The following is an 18467-nucleotide window of genomic DNA, read 5'->3' as shown; positions in this document are numbered from 1 at the left end:
GATCACTTGCTGCATTATGGTTTCTGGAGTATGTATGAGATTAAGGGAATAATGATTCACGTATTTAGTCCAGTAAAATGTATTTTTAAGCGATACCTATTGCCTGCACACTTGACATTAATCTTTCTCTGATTCTGCCCTTCTGATATGTGTGTTCGTTTCCTGCATTGTAACTTTTTTGTTGTACCATCACTCTGTGTGGGTCCTTGATATGGCTGTCTGATATTGTTTCTGTTTACTGTTGCTCAGATGTGATCTCTATTGCCTGTCAGTTTGTGTGCCTATTTATCTGATCTTTTTTGGCCAGTTGGGTATATAGTGATGTATTAATGTAATCTATCATTATGTCTTGTCATGCTTAATATCTTTGATATTGTCTGTTTGTAATGGATATGTTTGCATGATTGTTGTTTGCCTGTTGTGATGTGTCCACATCTATGTGTTTTCAGCTCACTTCTGTGCTTGAGTATAAACAACAACAGGTTAGTCATTATTTGTAATGAGTGATGGCAGGTAGTAATGTTTTAGGTGTGTCTTTTTAATGAGAAGTAAAGACAGCAAGCTCAGAGATGGAGGCAAGAGCTTTATAACTTCCTCCTTGGAATCGGGGTCTATGAGACACCCTTTCTGGAATGAAAATGGACTTCTTTCACAGTGCGTGTTGGCCAAGGAAAAGAGTAATGGCTGTAAAATCGTACTATTTTGTGAGGAGAACCTGTGGGCAACGATCATTTCAGTGGAAGTAGAAACTTTTGAAAGTGCTGCTATTCCAGGGTGGCTGTATGGTTGGGAGAGGCTTCATGGAAAGTGTTTGGAAAGAGGGAGCCATATCCTCCTCAAAAGTCCTAGCACAGGGAAACTGACCAGAGGGCTGGTGGCTTGCCTGTGCAACAACTCTTCAACAAGGGAGAAAGAGAAATAAAAAGGTAACTATAGACTAGGCTGCGTAACATTGCGAGTGGACAGGCTCCTGGAGGCCCTAATATGGGTTAAAATTAATACTCATAGAAAGGCATTGGTTAATTTGGTTCGTCAGCATGGATTTGTAAAAGCAAGTCAGGAAAATTTAATAGAGCTGTTTGAAGAAATTAGGATATTTATTGATAAAGAAGATGTGTATGTGTATTTTCAAAGGGTATTTGATAAAATACTTGGGTGTTAAAATTCAATTACATAGTGTTGAATGATACATGACAACATGAGTAGGATATTGGTTAGAGTGTCAGAAAGAAAATAGTAGTTTATGGATTTTTTTAAGATTGGAGTGATGTAAACAGTGATGTTCCCAGTGATCATATTTTTGGTCTTTTTGCTCTTCTCAGTGGTTTGGATTTTAACTGCTGGCAGGTTTCCAAGAGCAAAACACGCTGCAGACTTGATGATTTGTTTGTCTGCAGAAGAATGAAACCCGGCCAATTTTAACAGCCAAGCTTCATTTAGATAGCGGATGCAGACATGCTTATGTGAAAAAGGACCCGGCCAGTTTTGTCATTGCTGCTTACTCATTGGAGCAGGTTAAAATTGGGAACGATTGGCTGGTGTTGACTTCAGGGCAGGAAAATCATTCTAGTTATTTAAACTGTGCAGAAGTACTGGGTAGGTAGGCTTAAATTGGACCCCAATTCATATAAATTATCTGAACTTTGGTGTAGTGTGCATAATATCAATATTGACTCTGGCACAGTTGCTGGAATTTATCATCAGAAACAAAGTAACAGCACTTAGGGCAAGTATCAGCTGATCAGAGTCAGCATGGATTTGTGAAGTGTTGGCCATACCTGACTAATTAAGTGGAATTTTTTGAGGATATCACCAGCATGATGGATAGGGAAGTGTTTATGGATGTTGTCTTTGTCAGGGGTTCTTGACCTTTTTTGCTTCTGAAGCCCCTCTCTTGTGTTACGAAAACTCAAGGACCCCCGTAATCCATAAAAATGCATAGAAATTAATTATGCCATTAGTCATATATTTTTGTTTTATTTACTTAATGTGAAACTTGTTGCAGGTGCTGGGCACCAGATTGAAGCTCTGTGAGGAGCATGTGTACCACATCGACACATGGATGAGGGGTGTAGTGACGTGTTGCAGCTGCAAGCCTTCTTGCACTGTGTGAGTGCTGAAGCTGTTACTGGCTGTTGGCTGAATTGAGTGGACATGGTGCTCGAACGCGGGTTTAAAAGTTCATTAATCTAGTAGTGTAGGATAACACTCTGTCAATTTTTAAAAATAAAAACTAAACTACAGGGAGGAGAAATTTCCGCCAAATGGTGGATTTTCGACATTGGGGTTTTAGAATTCTGCCATTGGCTTCTCCCTTTGCAACTGGATGGGGTTGTGTGTGTGTGTGAGAGTGTGTGTGAGTGTGTGAGTGTGTGTGTTGGGGGGTGTGGTTACTGTCTGTGCGTGAGGTGTCTTTTGTCACCCATACTGTTTAATGCTGTGGGAGAGAAGATGATGAGGATGGTGCAGGAAGAGAGTCATCAGAGAGACATGGCTGCATCATAGGAGGTCGTAGCATATGGAATCTCACATATGCAGACGACATCACACATAGCCAGAACAAAGGAAGAGCTAGACACTATGGCAGGCCTAGTCAAAAGACACAGTGAGTTGTAGATGATGGAAAGACCTTCGTTATCGCTCTAAATGGCAAAGTCAAGATTAGAAGCATTGAGACTAAGTACCTTGGCTCAATAATAAACACCAAAGGTACATCCAAAAATGAAATCCAGGTTAGATTAGCTACAGCAAGAAGTGTGACCAGTGATTTAAGTAGCATCTGGAAGTCCAAAAGCATCAGCATGAAGTTGAAAAAGCATCTAGTATAGTAACTCGTGGAGTGTTGCACGCTATGGATGCGAGAGTTGGACTCTGAAGAAAGCAGATGAGAGGAGGATAGCAGCCTATGAAATGTGGGTATGGTGGAGGATGCTCAGAATCAGCTGGATGGACAGAAAGACCAATGATGGGTTAGATCAAGAGTAGACGTTCAGGAATCAAAAGGGTTGCCAAGTACAGTAAGAGAGAGAAAGATAGCCAAGTAGAGACATCGGAAACAATGACCTGACAGCTTTGTTTTGGTAACAGTTGAAGGAGAATTTGAGGGAAAAAAACAGAAGCGGAAGAGGAAAAATTGGTTAACATTGAGACGTGGACTGAGGGAGGCTTGAAGAAAGCCAGAGAAGAAGCAAGATGATGCCAACAGCCCCACTAAGGCTATAGTGAAACCAAATAAGTGAGCACAGATTTATGAATAAATTTTCAAGGTCATGTTCTGGTGTTAAAATTTACTTCACCTTTCATAATTACATGATGTACTAACTGTGTTAATAGTCGTTTGGTAGTACAGAACTTAAGTATTGATGAAAACAGACATTTTGTTGAAGCTTTTCGTCTTGCACTGAGTTTATTATCCTTAACAATCTGAAACCAATCTAGAAAAAAATAATACATTTAAGCTACACATTCATATGAGATGCACACACACAAATAGATTACAGAGGGAAAAGTAGATTTTGTGGTTGGATTAGAGTCCAGAATAAATGGAAATTAAATACACAGTCTGTGAAGTAGGATGATTTGGTGGTCTTTCGGATAAAGTTGTATTCTTGAAGTCCTTGGCTGGTTAAAGCGCACTTTGTGGCTGGCCCGCTTGGCTCAAGACTTTCTTGGAGGCAGACTTGTAGGTGGCTGTCTTCCCCTGGTCTCTGTCTGTAGCAATCTGTAGGATTGGAGGGTCCACAGTCACACACAGTTCAAACTTGTGTTATCTGGAGAGAGAGAGAGAGAAAGGCACACAGCCTCCCTGAGTTACTGCTGTCTGTCTTTATTCAAGGAAACCTTTTGGCTTTCACAGAGATGGACAGATGGTCATATGATGCCCTCCATGTATTCATTGGAATCTTCTAATGATATTCAAGGTTTGGAATTGACTCTCCAGTCCCCAGGATGCCAATATTTGCAGGTGGAGGGGGTTTACTCTTGTAAAGTCAAGGTGTTGGGATTGCCTTGAATGCTATGCTAATGAAGCAATCTTAGGTAATTCAATCACTTGGAGTAACCCATTGTTCTGGGCCCACACTGCCCAGACCTCTGTCTCCAGGTGGGTCTTTGGAATGTGAAGAGGTGTTTCAGATGCGAATTGAGGTAGCTATCTTGGCTGCTATTTTTTTCAAAAGTTAACTGCAGGAGTTTTCCATTAAAAGTTTAATGTAAGTTTCCAACCTATGAATTAAAAATCCCTCATTTGGCATATCGTGCTTATTTAACAACTTGCATGATAGTAAGCTATATGAAACTCGAAGTTCTTTTTGCTAATGAAGCATGACATTCTTGAGGTGCAGTAAGAAGATTATAATTCAGTCAAAATAATTGTCATCAGCAGTGAAACTTCTTCCTGAAGCTTAGTAAATGAGCAGAAGCTTTTTAACCCCTTTGACCAAACTGTCTTGTTTCTTGACAGGTTTGGTGCAAGTGTTTGGATAGCTGTACCTGCAGGTCTAAAGTAGAAAACCTTATGAGAACCTCTTTATACACAAAACATTGCAATTCAGTCGACACAACTTTTCCAACTTGCATAATGAAAGCAAAATTCTGCAGATGCTGGAAATCTGAAATAAAAACAAAAAGTGCTGGAAATACTCAGCAGGTCTGGCAGCATCTGACAGAAGCAGAGTTAACGTTTCAGGTCTGTGACCTTTCATTTGAACTGGCAAAGGTTAGAAATGTAATAGGTTTTAAGCAAATAAAGTGGGGGTGGAGCAAAAGATAACAAAAGGGAAGGTGTTGATAGGACAGAGGGTCACAGAGCATAATTCACCAGAAGGTCATGGAGCAAAGGCAAAGGGTGTGTTAATGGTGCGGTGAAAGACAAAGTGTTAGTGCAGAGAGGGTGTTCATTTAACACCCTCTCTGCACTAACGCTTTGTCTTTCACCGCACCAATAACACACCCTTTTCCTTTGCTCCGTGACCTTCTGATCAGTTATTCTCTGCAACTCTGTCCTATCAACACCTTCCCTTTTGTTATCTTTTGCTCCACCCCCACTTTATTTGCTTAAAACCTATTACATTTCTAACCTTTGCCAGTTCTGATGAAAGGTTACAGACCTGAAACATTAACATTACTTCTCTCTATAGATGCTGCCAGACCTGCTGAGCATTTCCAGCATTTTTTGTTTTTATTTCTCTAACTTGCATCCTGGTAAATAATTTATTTGGCCAGTTTCCTTAATTATGTTTGAACCTGTGCAGTAAACAGTAACCAGAGTATTAATTTACTTTGTGTGATTAGAAGTTTCTATGGCCAGAGTGGTTTATAGGTTAAATTGTGAGGAAATAAACAAACTTTTTTACAGCTTGGGTATTGCATGCAAAATTAATTTTTGATTTAAGTTGAGGGGAATGGAGGGAAAGTTTTATAATGCTATGAACCGTATAGCACAGAGGTTTTAGTACTAGCAGCTTGAGCATTCTTTGGCATTGTTAATAATATCAGCAATGTCTATGTGAGGAGAATTGTCAATTTATGAAGAAAGCAGCAAAATCTGCGTTAGAAAAATAATTCCGTTTGTTACTGGGAATTTACATGGACGTACTTTAAAATCCAAAGTTTATTGAGTTAATTTGCTTGGTTTGTTCTGTCTATTTTTTTATTGTAATAGTCTTTGTAAAATAGACTAAATGACTTGGTCAGTTCTGTAGTCTTAGCTGTGCAAATTGAGTTAGTAATTTTTTTGTTGTTTTGTTAACTGAATTGAATACACGAAGGATTGATGGTAATTGGTTGCAGTTTTCCTTTCTAGTTGTTAGATGCCTAAACAGAACCGACTATGTGTAACTTGTCACATTTTCTGCGCGTTACAAAGAATACTGTACATTTTTGTAGTTAGTATTAATTTAATTATGCTTTTCTTTTGGTAGGATTCTGAATCCTTGGATACTTGTATTCAGAGTACTCTTTCAGCACTCTATCCACCCTTCGAGGCAACAGCATCCACTGTCCTCTGTCAGGTTTTTGATGTAGTGGAGAAAACATACCGTGGTGACGGACTGTGCTACCTCATTGATTTCCTTGTCCCTGCTAAGCACATTCTGCAATGCATTCAGCAGGATGCTTGTGTAAGTATAAGCCTGAGCTTAGTGAGTGGTGATAATCCAAATTGATTCAGTTTGATAGGACTGTGACTTTTATATCAGTGTACTTTCATTTTTTGTATCAAACTGTGAATGTGATGTTGCATTGCTAGTTACTCTGAATGCCATGTTTTAGAATGTAAGTCTTGTCATCATAGAATACTGTACTCAAAGCAATCCCTGTGAGAAGAAGCAACTGTCTTGCAGTAAGTTCCTCGAACCCCAGTCATGCATTTTTGGAGCGCAAAAATAAAACTGGTCAGAAAAATATGCAACTATTCAGTTGCCATTAAGTTCGAAAAAATGGAACTGACAATACATTTATCTTGTAAATAATTATGATTTTTAATATAAACACCACTTGTCCATGACATGATTACTTTTTTGACCACAGGCTGTGAGTAACTGAAAGAATTGATAACATTGTTAAGACCAGGTGAGGAGGGGGTCTCGGGCTCCCCTTTCGACCATTCTCTGGTTTGACCGCAACAGGGTTTATCCTTTTTTAACACAGTGATTGAGCTTACCACCTCAGTGAGCACTTGCTCCTGTTCCTCTAATATAATTGCAAATGAACCAATCAGACAGGTTTTCTTGAGTTTAAACAAGAAAGATGTAAGTTTATTATCCTTATCACTCTAAACTAATTAAAATTTCTAAAATACGCTATGCATCCACACCCACATTCATACAAGAGACACACACACACACACACAAATAGATTACAGAGGGAAAAACCAAGTTGGGAGGTTGGAGTAGCATCTGTAATAAACAGAACTGAAATACAGTTCAGTAGTCTCAGAGTCTTTAGTTGAAATTGTAGTCCTGAAGTCTTTGCTGGGCTGCATGCACGGTTGTAGACTTGCTTATATCCTAGTGGTTGGTTGTAGGGGTCTGTAGACTTGGCTTTACCAGCTACCGCTTGAGGCTTCACTGGAGCTCTACTGGAGAGAGAGAGGGAGGGAGAGCTGTGCCCTTGCTCACTTCCAGATACAATCTGCCTACTGAGTCACAACTCTCAATCTCCCAGAGTTGCACAAGCAGTCACATGATATAGAAACATAGAAGATAGGAGCAGGAGTAGGCCCTTCGGGCCTGCTCTGCCATTCAATAAAGATCATGGTTGATCATCTAATTGAGTACCCTGTTCCCGCTTTCTCCCCATATCCCTTGGTCCCTTTGTCATTAAGAAATATATCTATCTCCTTGAATGTATTTAATGACTTGGCCTACACTGCCTTCTGTGGTAGAGAATTCCACAGGTTCACCACCCTCTGAGGGAAGAAATTTCTCCTCATCTCGGTTCTAAATAGCATACCCCTATCCTGAGACTGTGAGCCCTGGTTCTGGACTCCCCAGCCATTGGGAACATCCTCCCTGCATCTAGCCTGTCTAGTCCTGTTAGAATTTTATAGGTTTCTATGAGATCCCCTCTGATTCTTCTAAACTCTAGCGAATATAGGCCTAGTCAACCCAGTCTCTCCTCATACGTCCTTCAGTTCCTCCCTCTCATTAGACCTTTGGTTCCCTAACATTTCTGGGAGGTTATTTGTGTCCTCCTTTGTGAAGACAGAACCAAAGTATGTGTTTAATTGTTCTGCCATTTCTTTGTTCCGCATTATAAGTTCCCCTGTTTCTGACTGTAAGGGACCTACATTTGTCTTCACTAATCTTTTTCTCTTCACATATTTATAAAAGCTTTTACAGTCAGTTTTTATGTTCCCCGCAAGATTACTCTCCTACTCTATTTTCCCCCGCTTAATCAACCTCTTTGTCCTCCTTTGCTGAATTCTAAACTGCTCCCAATCCTCGGACCTGCTGCTTTTCTGGCAACTTTATATGCCTCCTCTTTGGATCTAATACTATCCCTAATTTCTTTTGTGAGCAACCTTTCCAGTTTTATTTTAGCACCAGACAGGAATGAATAATTGTTGTAATTCATGCGCACGTTCTTTAAATATCATCCATTGCCTATCTGCCATCAACCCTTTTAGTAAAGTTCCCTAATCTACCATAGCCAACTTGCGCCTCATACCTTCATAGTTTCCTTTAGATTCAGGACCCTAGTTTTGGATTCAACTACTTCACTCTCCATCTTAATAAAGAATTCTATCATGTTATGGTCGCTCCTCCCCAAGGCACCCTGCACAACAAGATAGTTAATTAATCCTTTCTCATTGCACAATACCCAGTCTAGGATAGCCTGTTCGCTAGTTAGTTCCTCAACGTATTGGTCTAAAAAACCATCACGTACACACTCCAGGAAATCCTCCTCCAAAGTGTTATTGCTAATTTGGTTTGACCAATCTATATGTAGATTAAACTCACCCATAATTACAGTTGTACGCTTATTATATGTGTCTCTAATTTCCTGTTTAATGCCATCTGCACTACTATTTGGGGGCCTATAGTCAACCCCCACCAACGTTTTCTGCCCCTTGGTGTTTCTTTGCTCCACCCATACAGATTCCACATCATTATTTTCCGAGCCAATATCCTTCCTAACTATTGCATTGATTTCCTCCTTTACTAACAACACTACCCCACCTCCTTTCCCTTTTTGCCTGTCCTTCCTAAATATTGAATACCCCTGGATGTTCAGTTCCCATCCTTGGTCACCCTGCAGCCATGTCTCCATAATCGCTACTATATCATAACCATTTCTATCTATTTGCGCTGTTAATTCATCTACCTTATTGCGAATGCTCCGCGTATTAAGACACAATGCCTTTAGACTTGTCTTTTTAACATTGTTAGTCATCTTAGCTTTATTTTGCACTGTGGCCCCGTTTGTATCTCGCCCTTGTTTGCTCTGCCTCCCACTTTAGCTTCTTGCCTTTCTCTCTTTCATTTCTATCCTTGTTTTCCCCCTCCTCTGTCTCCCTGCTCAGATTCCCATCCCCCTGCCATTCTAGTTTAAACCTTCCCCGACAGCACAAGCAAACACGCCCCTGAGGAAATTGGTCCCGGTCCTACCCAGATGCAACCCATCCAGCTTGTACTGGTCCCACCTTCCCCAGAACTGGTCCCAGGAATCTGAATCCCTCCCCCCTACACCATTTCTCTAGCCACATATTCATCTGATATATCCTGCTATTTCTTTCCCCGCTAGCTTATGACCACCCCTTTTTTTTTTTAATGAGAATGTTCTGGACTTTTCTCTGAAATTCAAGGCTCTCCCCTCAGGCTGCTCCGACATGCATGGTGGGGGAGTTGGTTTTTTCAAAGTCAGTGGGTGTCGATGGCTTTTGACCACCACATTGACAAGGCTATCTTAGGTAATTGAATCAGAGAGCATCCCATTGTTCTGGCTAGGCCACCACATTGACAAGGCTATCTTAGGTAATTGAATCAGAGAGCATCCCATTGTTCTGGCTAGGCTGAGTCAGTCATGTTTGTCTGCAGTCTAATCTTTAATGTTTCAATGCAAATGTTCGTGGCCATCTTGGCTGCGAGCTGTTCTTTTAAAAAAAAAAAAATTATTTGTAACAATTTCCAGTGAAAGTCTCAGGGAAAGTTCCAATTGATGAAATTAATATTTTCCCATTTGGCATGTGGGGTTTTCATAACATTAGATGTATTTTCTTCAAAAATTGAGGTATCTGTTGTTGTGTGATATTCATTGGGGGGCCAGGAGTAACCAATTGTAATAATGTTAAATCTCCCTTCTCAACTTAAAAGCACATTTGATATTGGATGGTTCTGGAACTTCAAAACATGCTTAGAATGCTAGTTCTGTAGCTGCTAGGCTACCAGGCTATCTTTGACTTTTAAGTGAATCAGGTCTTAATGAAATTAAAATACAGAAACGGGCATGCTCTTTGATTATTCGCCCTATGTCAGTAAGTATTTGATTCATTCAGGGATTAACTTACAAAAATCAAATTGTGCACAGAAGGAAGATGAAAGTTAATTTAAAGCCCTCATATCATCAGACTTATCAAGAATTTGGTTGAATAAATGCAAATCCATTTGACACCTTTTAATGATGGAGCTAATAAGGTTTTCATATTAAATTAAATCTTTGGTGATTACTCAGTACAGAAGGCTTGATTCTTGTGTCAAATGCAAATTGTATATCAGTGCTGTTTAGAATGCAAGCTTCACTTTAAATGGTGTTTCCTAATAATCTTGGATAAGTACTTGAGTTGTTAAAATAATGTAATGGACAAAATATAAATTGTTTTAAAAATTAAATCCAAATTAAAGTAGAAATAAATTTTCTCACTTTAACTGTTACTGTGTGATCAAAGTGGTCATTACAAAGTATAAAATTTATCAAAAACTGTTGAATTAGACTATTACTACTGTATAATGGAAACTAATTTGAGGAAACCTTTGGAATATAATGGAGTGAGCTGCTAAAATAGATCTCTTTAAATAAAACGTGACCATGTAATAGCTTTTCTTCAAAAAAGAAAACCTTGGAAAAATAGTTACGCTACATGTACCATGTAGAACTAAAATACCACACCTGTTGAGAACACTGTTCTTCTAATCACAGTAATTCGGAAATTTGCATGCTATACTGCACCTTTAATTGCAACTTATGAACAGGACTTTGTTGTACTCCAAAATGTATTAAATGATTACTGGCGTTTATTTCCTTTGTATTCCAGTCTCAAAATGCAGAGCAATTTTCAGGAGCTACGGTAGTACAGAGCGTTATTCCAACTACTCCTATGGATGTGATTTTTTGAGTTACTAAATTTACAAAAGAATCCATAAAAGCTGTTGTTTATATATAGAGGTCTTGAGAACAATGGACATTTTAAGTGATTCTAACCAGCTTTCAAAGTTGATGCATAATATGCCTTTTTGAAACATCACGTTTTCTACATGCAATACTTCAGTTTCAACCCTTCTACTTACTTGCAGGACTTATTTAACTCTTAACATTTTATTGTAATTAAATTACAGATTTCTGATAGAATATAATAAGATACAAAGTTTCGTATTCCATCTTAGTTTATTAAAACCACCTATTTGAGAAGGGATTTAAATTTTCATAATAAATATATTAAAAATACCGCATAGCTTTATCACACTTCTTAAAAACAGGGGTCAAAGAAAGTTCTAAAGAGGTACTCCAGATGTAGAAAATGAATAGAAAACCATTCCTACAGTGAATTGTAGGAAACAGGATTTTGGTATTGTTACGACCAGGTGAGCAATGTCTAGGGGTCTGTTACTATCTTCACCTGGTGTTATTGTAACAGGGTTTAATTTTAAACACACTGTGTTTTGAGCTCCCCCTTTGTGAATCCTTGTTCACAACTTTCCAATTATAAGGCAAAGAAATCAGCACAAACAGGCTTTCTTTGGTTTAAAGAAGAAAGATGAAATTTATTAAACCTTAAACTTAAACTGTAATACGGTTCGTGCCTATGGATATATGACACGCCCAGGCTAGCATGCACACGCGATATAAACATGCAGATAGGGACAGAAAAGAGCAGAAGAAAAGCTAAGTAGAACAGTTTGAGGCAATATCTTGTTACTGTTTCTCGAGTTTGCTGTAGTCCTTGATTGAAGATATGGTCTTGCGTTTCGTTGGGGCCCAGTAGTCATCTTAAAACCTTCTTCACGTAGGAAACCTTTCTCTCTTTGAGTTTCACGTGTTTTCACAAGATTCAATTCTGTGGGAAGAGATAGAGCAGGCAGACAGAAGAGGGATCTGCTTCAGTTCCAGGAGCACAGCCTTCTTCACTCCATGGCTTTCTGGCCAAATCTATTTGTTGGGAGTTCAAATTCAAAAAAAGCTCCCAGGTTGCCCAGCAGGTTAGTCATGTGACTAGCTGCTTATATGGAACAGTCTCGTCAACATCCTTTGTTGGAAGTTGAAATTCTCTGCAACAGCCAGTTGGTCATGTGACCAAAGCTGGCATGACCACTTCTGTGTATTGGAGAAGCAACCACTGGGTCCCCATTGTTTCAACACTGTCCAGTACTATGCAAATGTCCTTCTAGTCAGTGCTTGCAATTTTAAGTTTTTGTTCATGTGGTGAAATAATGTGTGCTTCAGTCTTGGCAGGTGGGGAGGGGAGGGTGGGGGGGGGGGGGGGGCGCGTTGCCTGACAGTATGGTCTGTATTACAGTCATTAACAAGTTCAGATTTCTTTTAGTATAATTCTAATTGACAAATTCAGCATGTTTCCCTTTTGTTTTATGAGCAATAAAAAAATTATGCAAGTTTTAAAATATTTTGCTGTTTCATTGTACCACCAGGCTGCTGCCTTTAAAAGTCAGAGTCTTTCTGGTGTTTTAGTATTTGAAGTCCTTTAAGCTCATAATGCATTTGCTGACTTTTACAATCAATGGTAAGAGAGTTGCAAATGATGGCTCTGGTTGCATAATGGAGAATAGAAGATGGAAAGAATTCACGAATGGGAGAGAAACAGGGAGATGTTTACAGGAATAGTGACACGATTTTTATTTTTGACTCTGAGCAATGCCAAGTTACAGAGTAATCTTGGACTGCTGGGGATTGTGTTGTTCCATACTATCACATAGATATCAGTGTGATAATAAGAAGCATGCTCACTTCCACAACGGAGCATTGGGGAAGGATGCTATATGGCACATGTGTTACGACCGAGGAGGAAGGAATTCACTGTCTTTCTCTAGTTCCACTTCTCCACATATATTTAAATGTTTACCCAATTACCGATATGACCAATTATATAGTCTATTTTTATTTCAGAATAAAATCCACCAACGAAGTTTCCTTAATAAACGACAAAATTATTAAGAGATTGTAAAACAAGATTCATCCAATAAAGGTGCAAAGCATTAGCACACAGATTGAAATATGAAAGTTCCCTTTTAAAATTAGACCCCCCCCCAACACACACACACACGCACGCACTGGTTAAAGAAAAAAAAAGAAGCTTTTTCTGCAGGGATCTTTTCACAAAAAAGACAAAAAAAGTACTTTGACCAAATACTTGTTAATTTTTGAAGGAAAAGGAGAAGATATGGAATGGTATCAGTTGTCCCTTTATTCTGGGATCCCAAATAAACGTAGACGGCTGTCACTGGGATCCTTTTGGAGCAGTTCTCTTCAGGCTATGTCGAGGATTAGTCTGGCAGGCTTTCCAGGAGAAATGCAGCATCAGGCATTTCAGCTATCACATGCTGGATTTTGCAGGGTTTCTCAGAGTAGTAGAGAAAAGATGAGCTGGGTGTTTCTCTCAGCAGGCTACAAACCCAACTGACTCAAAACAATATTCCAAAAAGAAACCAACTCTTGACCACCATAAATCTTGACATGTCACTTTTCCGTAAACAACTCCCCCCTAGTCACCAAGGCTTCTGTTATTTATTTAGCTTAAGACGTGACATCCAATAAATGCTTCTAAACAGAAAGCTCAAGTCCTTCCAGTGACCTTTTTTTTAAAATAAAATGAAGTCCAGCATCTATCCAGCACTTCAGTCCCAAATGACTCCATCTCTACAATCTTCAACCACGCATCCTCAAAAAAAAAACTAATAATAGAAGTACTTTCATAACGCATGTAACTATGAAAACTAAACTACTTATCACTTTCAAACCTTTGATCTGTAAGGTCTGGAACAATCTCGTGTATAAGGCCTAGAGCCATCTTTTGAATCTTTACGTTTTATTAGAAAAGAAGGGATCTTGAATTCAATTAGGTGGACATGCAACCTTTAACGCCGCCGTAGGTACATTGGCAAACAACCCTGATGCCCAGCCCCTTACTTACATCATCGAATCATAGGTCATACAGCACATGAGGAGGCCATTTGGCCCATCGAGTTTACACCAGCTTATTTAAAGAAGCAACTGTTAATCCCACTCCTTGGTTCTTTCCCCATTTTTTTCTCCTTCAAGTATTTATCCAATTCCCCTTTGAAGGTTACTATCTAATCTGCATTCACCACCTTATCAGGTAGTGCCTTCCAGATCCTAAGCACTTGCTGTGTTAAAAAGCTTTCCGTCATGTTGCTTCTGGTTCATTTGCCTTTGCCTATCACCTTAAATCTGTGCCTTCTGGTTACCGATCCTTCACTCATTGGGAACAGTTTCACTTTAAAATCATGAAGGCTTCAGATAGAATAAATAAACAACTGTATCTAGTTATTTTTAGCCGTCTCGGCTCTAAGGGGAACAATCCCAGGTTCTCCAGTTTATCTAAGCAACTGTAATTCTTCATCCCTGGACCCATTCTAGTAAATCTCTTCTTTACCCTTTCCTAAACCTTCACATTATTCCTAAAATGTGCTGCCCAGAATTGTACACAATATTCTAACTGGGGCTGAACTAGTGCTTTAGAGGTAAGATACAACATAAAACTGGACGGCGCAGTGGTTAGCACCGCAGCCTCACAGCTCCAGCGACCCGGGTTCAGTTCTGGGTACTGCCTGTGAAGAGTACCGCGTGGGTTTCCGCTGGGTGCTCCAGTTTCCTCCCACAGCCAAAGACTTGCAGGTTGATAGGTAAATTGGCCATTGTAAATTGCCCCTAGTGTAGGTCGGAGAATGGTGGGGATGTGGTAGGGAACTTGGGATTAATGTAGGATTAGTATAAATGGGTGGTTGTTGGTCGGCACAGACTCGGTGGGCCGAAGGGCCTGTTTCAGTGCTGTATCTCTAAATAAAATAAATAAATAAAAATAAAATAAAACAAAAAGCATACAAAAATGCAAAAAAGCACAGATCCTAGTGAATGGGATAGATACAAAGAACATCAAAGGGTGATAAAGCAGATAGTAAGAGGTACGATTAGGACATATGAAAATAAACTTGCAAGGGATATCAAAATCAACACACATTTTTACAATTGTATTAGGAAAAAGAGGTGGCAATATGGACCCTTTGACAATATCACAGTTATCAATTTTCTATGAAAAATAGAAAAAGGAAGACATGTTGAATAATTATGTTGCATCCACGTTTACTGTAGAGAAAGGTGAGAGAGTGAAATCGGAATTATAACAACATCTGTTGTTAGGAAATTACTAGAGTCTATAACTAAGGTTAGAGTGATTGAACACCTTGAAAATGGTAGATAGCTGATCAAAGAGAGCAAGCATGGATTTGTAAAGATAGGTCATGCCTGACAAACCCAAATAAACTTGTTGAAGCATAACTAAAGTAGTGGGCAGGGCTAAGTCTATGGATGTTATTTATATGGACTTCCAGAATGCATTTGATAAAGTGCCCTAATGAGAGACTGTTAGCGAAAGTTGAAGCTCATGGAATTGAAGGCTAATTATTGACCTGGTTAGGAAATTGGCTGAGCAGCAGGAGACAGAGAGTAGGGATAATGGGCAGGTACTCTAATTGGCAAGGTGTGACTAGTGGCGTTCTACAAGGATGAGTGTTGGGGCGTCAACTGTTCACCATATTTATTAACAGCTTAGATGATGAGATAAAAAGCCAAATATTCATGTTTTCTGATGACACAAAGATGGGCAGCCTTGTAAGCCATTTAGATGGAAGTATAAAATTACAGAGATGTTAATCGATTAAGTGAATGGGCAAAACTATGGCAAATGTGAGATCATCCACTTTGAGCTAAAAAGAATAATACTTTCTAAATGGTGAAAAGCTAGAAACAGTGGAGTTCCAAAGCAACCCGGGGTCTAAGTACATAGATCGTTAAAATATAATGAACAGGTACAGAAATAATCAATGACTAATGGAATGCTGGCCTTTATGTAGAAACATAGAAAATAGGAGCAGGAGTTGGTCATTCGGCCCTTCGAGCCTGCTCCACGATTCATTATGATCATTGCTCATCATCCAACTCAGTAACCTGTTCCCGCTTTCCCCCCATATCCTTTGATTCCTTTCGCCCCAAGAGCTATATCTAACTCTTTCTTGAAAACCTACAATGTTTTGGCCTCAACTGCTTTCTGTGGTAGTGAATTCCACAGGATCACCACTCTCTGGGTGAAGAAAGTTCTCCTCATCCCAGTCCTGAAAGGTTTACCCCGTATCCTTAGACTATGACCCCTGGTTCTGGACTCCCCCACCATCAGGAACATCCTTACTGCATCTACCCTGTCAAGTCCTGTTAGAATTTTATAGGTTTCTATGAGATCCCCCCTCACTCTTCTGAATTCCAGCGAATATAATCCTAACCGACTCAATACATCAGTCCCGCCATCCCAGGAATCAGTCTGGTAAGCCTTCGCTGCACTCCCTCTATAGGACGAACATCCTTCCTCAGATAAGGAGACCAAAATTGTGCACAATATTCCAGGTGTGGCCTCACCAAGGCCCTGTATAATTGCTGCAAGACATCCCTGCTCCTGTACTCGAATCCTCTCGCTATGAAGGCCAACATATTATTTGCCCTTTTTACCGCCTGTTGCACCTGCATGCTTACCTTCAGCGACTGGTGTACGAGAACACCCAGGTCTCGTTGCATATTCCCCTCTCTGTTTATAGCCGTTCAGATAATCTGCCTTCCTGTTTTTGCTACCAAAGTGGATAACCTCACATTTATCCACATTATACTGCATCTGCCATGCATTTGACCACTCACTCAACTTGTCCAAATCGCCCTGAAACCTCTCTGCATCCTCCTCACAACTCACCCTCCCACCCAATTTTGTGTCATCTGCAAATTTGGAGATATTAGTTCCCTCATCTAAATCATTAATATATATTGTGAATAGCTGAGGTTCTAGCACCGATCCCTGTGGTACCCCACTAGTCACTGCCTGCCGTTCAGAAAAAGACCCATTTATCCCTGCACTTTGTTTCCTGTCGGCCAACCAATTTTCTGTCCATCGCAATACACTACCCCCAATCCCATGCGCTTTAATTTTACACGCTTATCTCTTATGTGGGACTTTGTCGAAAGCCTTCTGAAAGTCCAAATAAATCACATCCACTGGCTCCCCCTTTATGTCTAGAGGGCTATCATATAAGGGCCTAGAGGTTATGTTACAGCTATACAAAGTCCTTGTTAGACCATACCTGGAGTACTATGAGCAATACTGGGCACCACATCTAAGGAAGGATATATTGGCCTTGGAAGGAGATTTACCAGAATGACACCTGGACTTCAAGGGTTAAATTGCAAGAAGAGATTGCTGAAACTAGGGTTGTGTGGAGCCAGATCGATCAAGAGTGTAATTAGGAAACACTTCAACACACAAAGAGTGGTAGAAGTTTGGAACATGCTTCCATAAATGGCAGTTGTTAATTGTAAATCTGAGATTGATAGATTTTTGTTAACCAAAGTTATTAAGTGATTTATTTCAGTGATAATGGGTCAAAGACGGGTATATGGAGTTAGACCAGAAGGGCTAAATGGCTGACTCCAGTTCCTATGTTCCTGAGAATTTACAACTCCTTTTAGTTTGCAATTTTTAAAAAATAATGAATTGAGTGAAGAGAATGAAAATATCATACAGTACTCAATGGAGAAATTGTTAAGTTTGAGTTGAGATTTTTTTCAGGGTAGTGAGAGCCATTGATAGTGTTGGCAGTTCTCCAGGATCTTAGTTCCTCACCTGTTATGATTAGGTTGCATGAGATTGTGCATCTGTTTGGTTCTAAAGTTCTTTTTCTTTCACCAGCAGTGACTACCTTAATTCAGGTCAGTTTGTTTGAAATGGAAATTGTAAATTGTTGGAAATTGCAAAGGTCTCTATCAGTTTGGTTGTGTTTTACATGAAGTAATGGATATAGCTGAATGTTCCAGCAATATTAAATAGAATTTCACAGAAGAAGAATTTCCAGGTCAAATTTCATGAATGTTTGTATTTGGATTACAGAGTCTCGACTGGTATTTGTGGCATTAGGCTTGATGCAGTACATGAATATATGCTGTACTTGGCAGTATAAATATGGTGGTAATGTGTTTACTTTGTTCTGTGTCCCATGAGCTATGATGTGGAAGGAGTTAGAAGGTGGGGGTGGATGTATCAAAGTTTTGAACATTGGTGATCAATTGCATTAAAAACAACAGGTCACATTCCTCTTGTCTGTCTGCAAAAAGGTTTAAAAATGACTGCAACACATGTGAAATAATCAGAATTTAGATAATTTCTTTCTCGCTTGCTCTAGCCCTCCTGCTCGCTCACCTCCAGCTGCTGTCACATCCACCTATCTGCCCTTTCACCCTTCTCCCCCCACCCCCACCCCACCCTTGCTCTCGAACCCTCCCTCCACTCTGGATCCCCTTTGGCTCTCATTTCACTTCCTCACTCTCATCCTGTTGCACTGCCCCACCCCCGCACCTCTATCCCTTCAACCTTGGGGTCCCTTCACTTGCACCCTTCAGTCTCGGGCCCCACCCGCCAACACCGGGCCCCCCCTTTCAATCTTAGAACTCCACCCCAACCCTCACTC

General features: G+C 39.9%; 1 protein-coding gene across 1 annotated transcript in view; it reads left to right on the top strand.

Moving 5' to 3' along the window:
- The window catches only part of plekhg4 (pleckstrin homology domain containing, family G (with RhoGef domain) member 4), a 401233-nt gene that overhangs the window by 49680 nt on the left and 333086 nt on the right, over positions 1-18467 (top strand). The window contains exon 2 of the mRNA XM_068049566.1: positions 5922-6119. Within this exon, the coding sequence (XP_067905667.1) occupies positions 5922-6119 (198 nt within the window). The remainder of the gene's footprint in view (positions 1-5921; positions 6120-18467) is intronic.

Source organism: Heterodontus francisci, chromosome 17 (assembly GCF_036365525.1).
Source record: "Heterodontus francisci isolate sHetFra1 chromosome 17, sHetFra1.hap1, whole genome shotgun sequence".
Lineage (NCBI taxonomy): Eukaryota > Metazoa > Chordata > Chondrichthyes > Heterodontiformes > Heterodontidae > Heterodontus > Heterodontus francisci.
The sequence above is the reverse complement of the archived record's forward strand: the minus strand, read 5'-3'. Positions and strand labels throughout refer to the sequence as shown.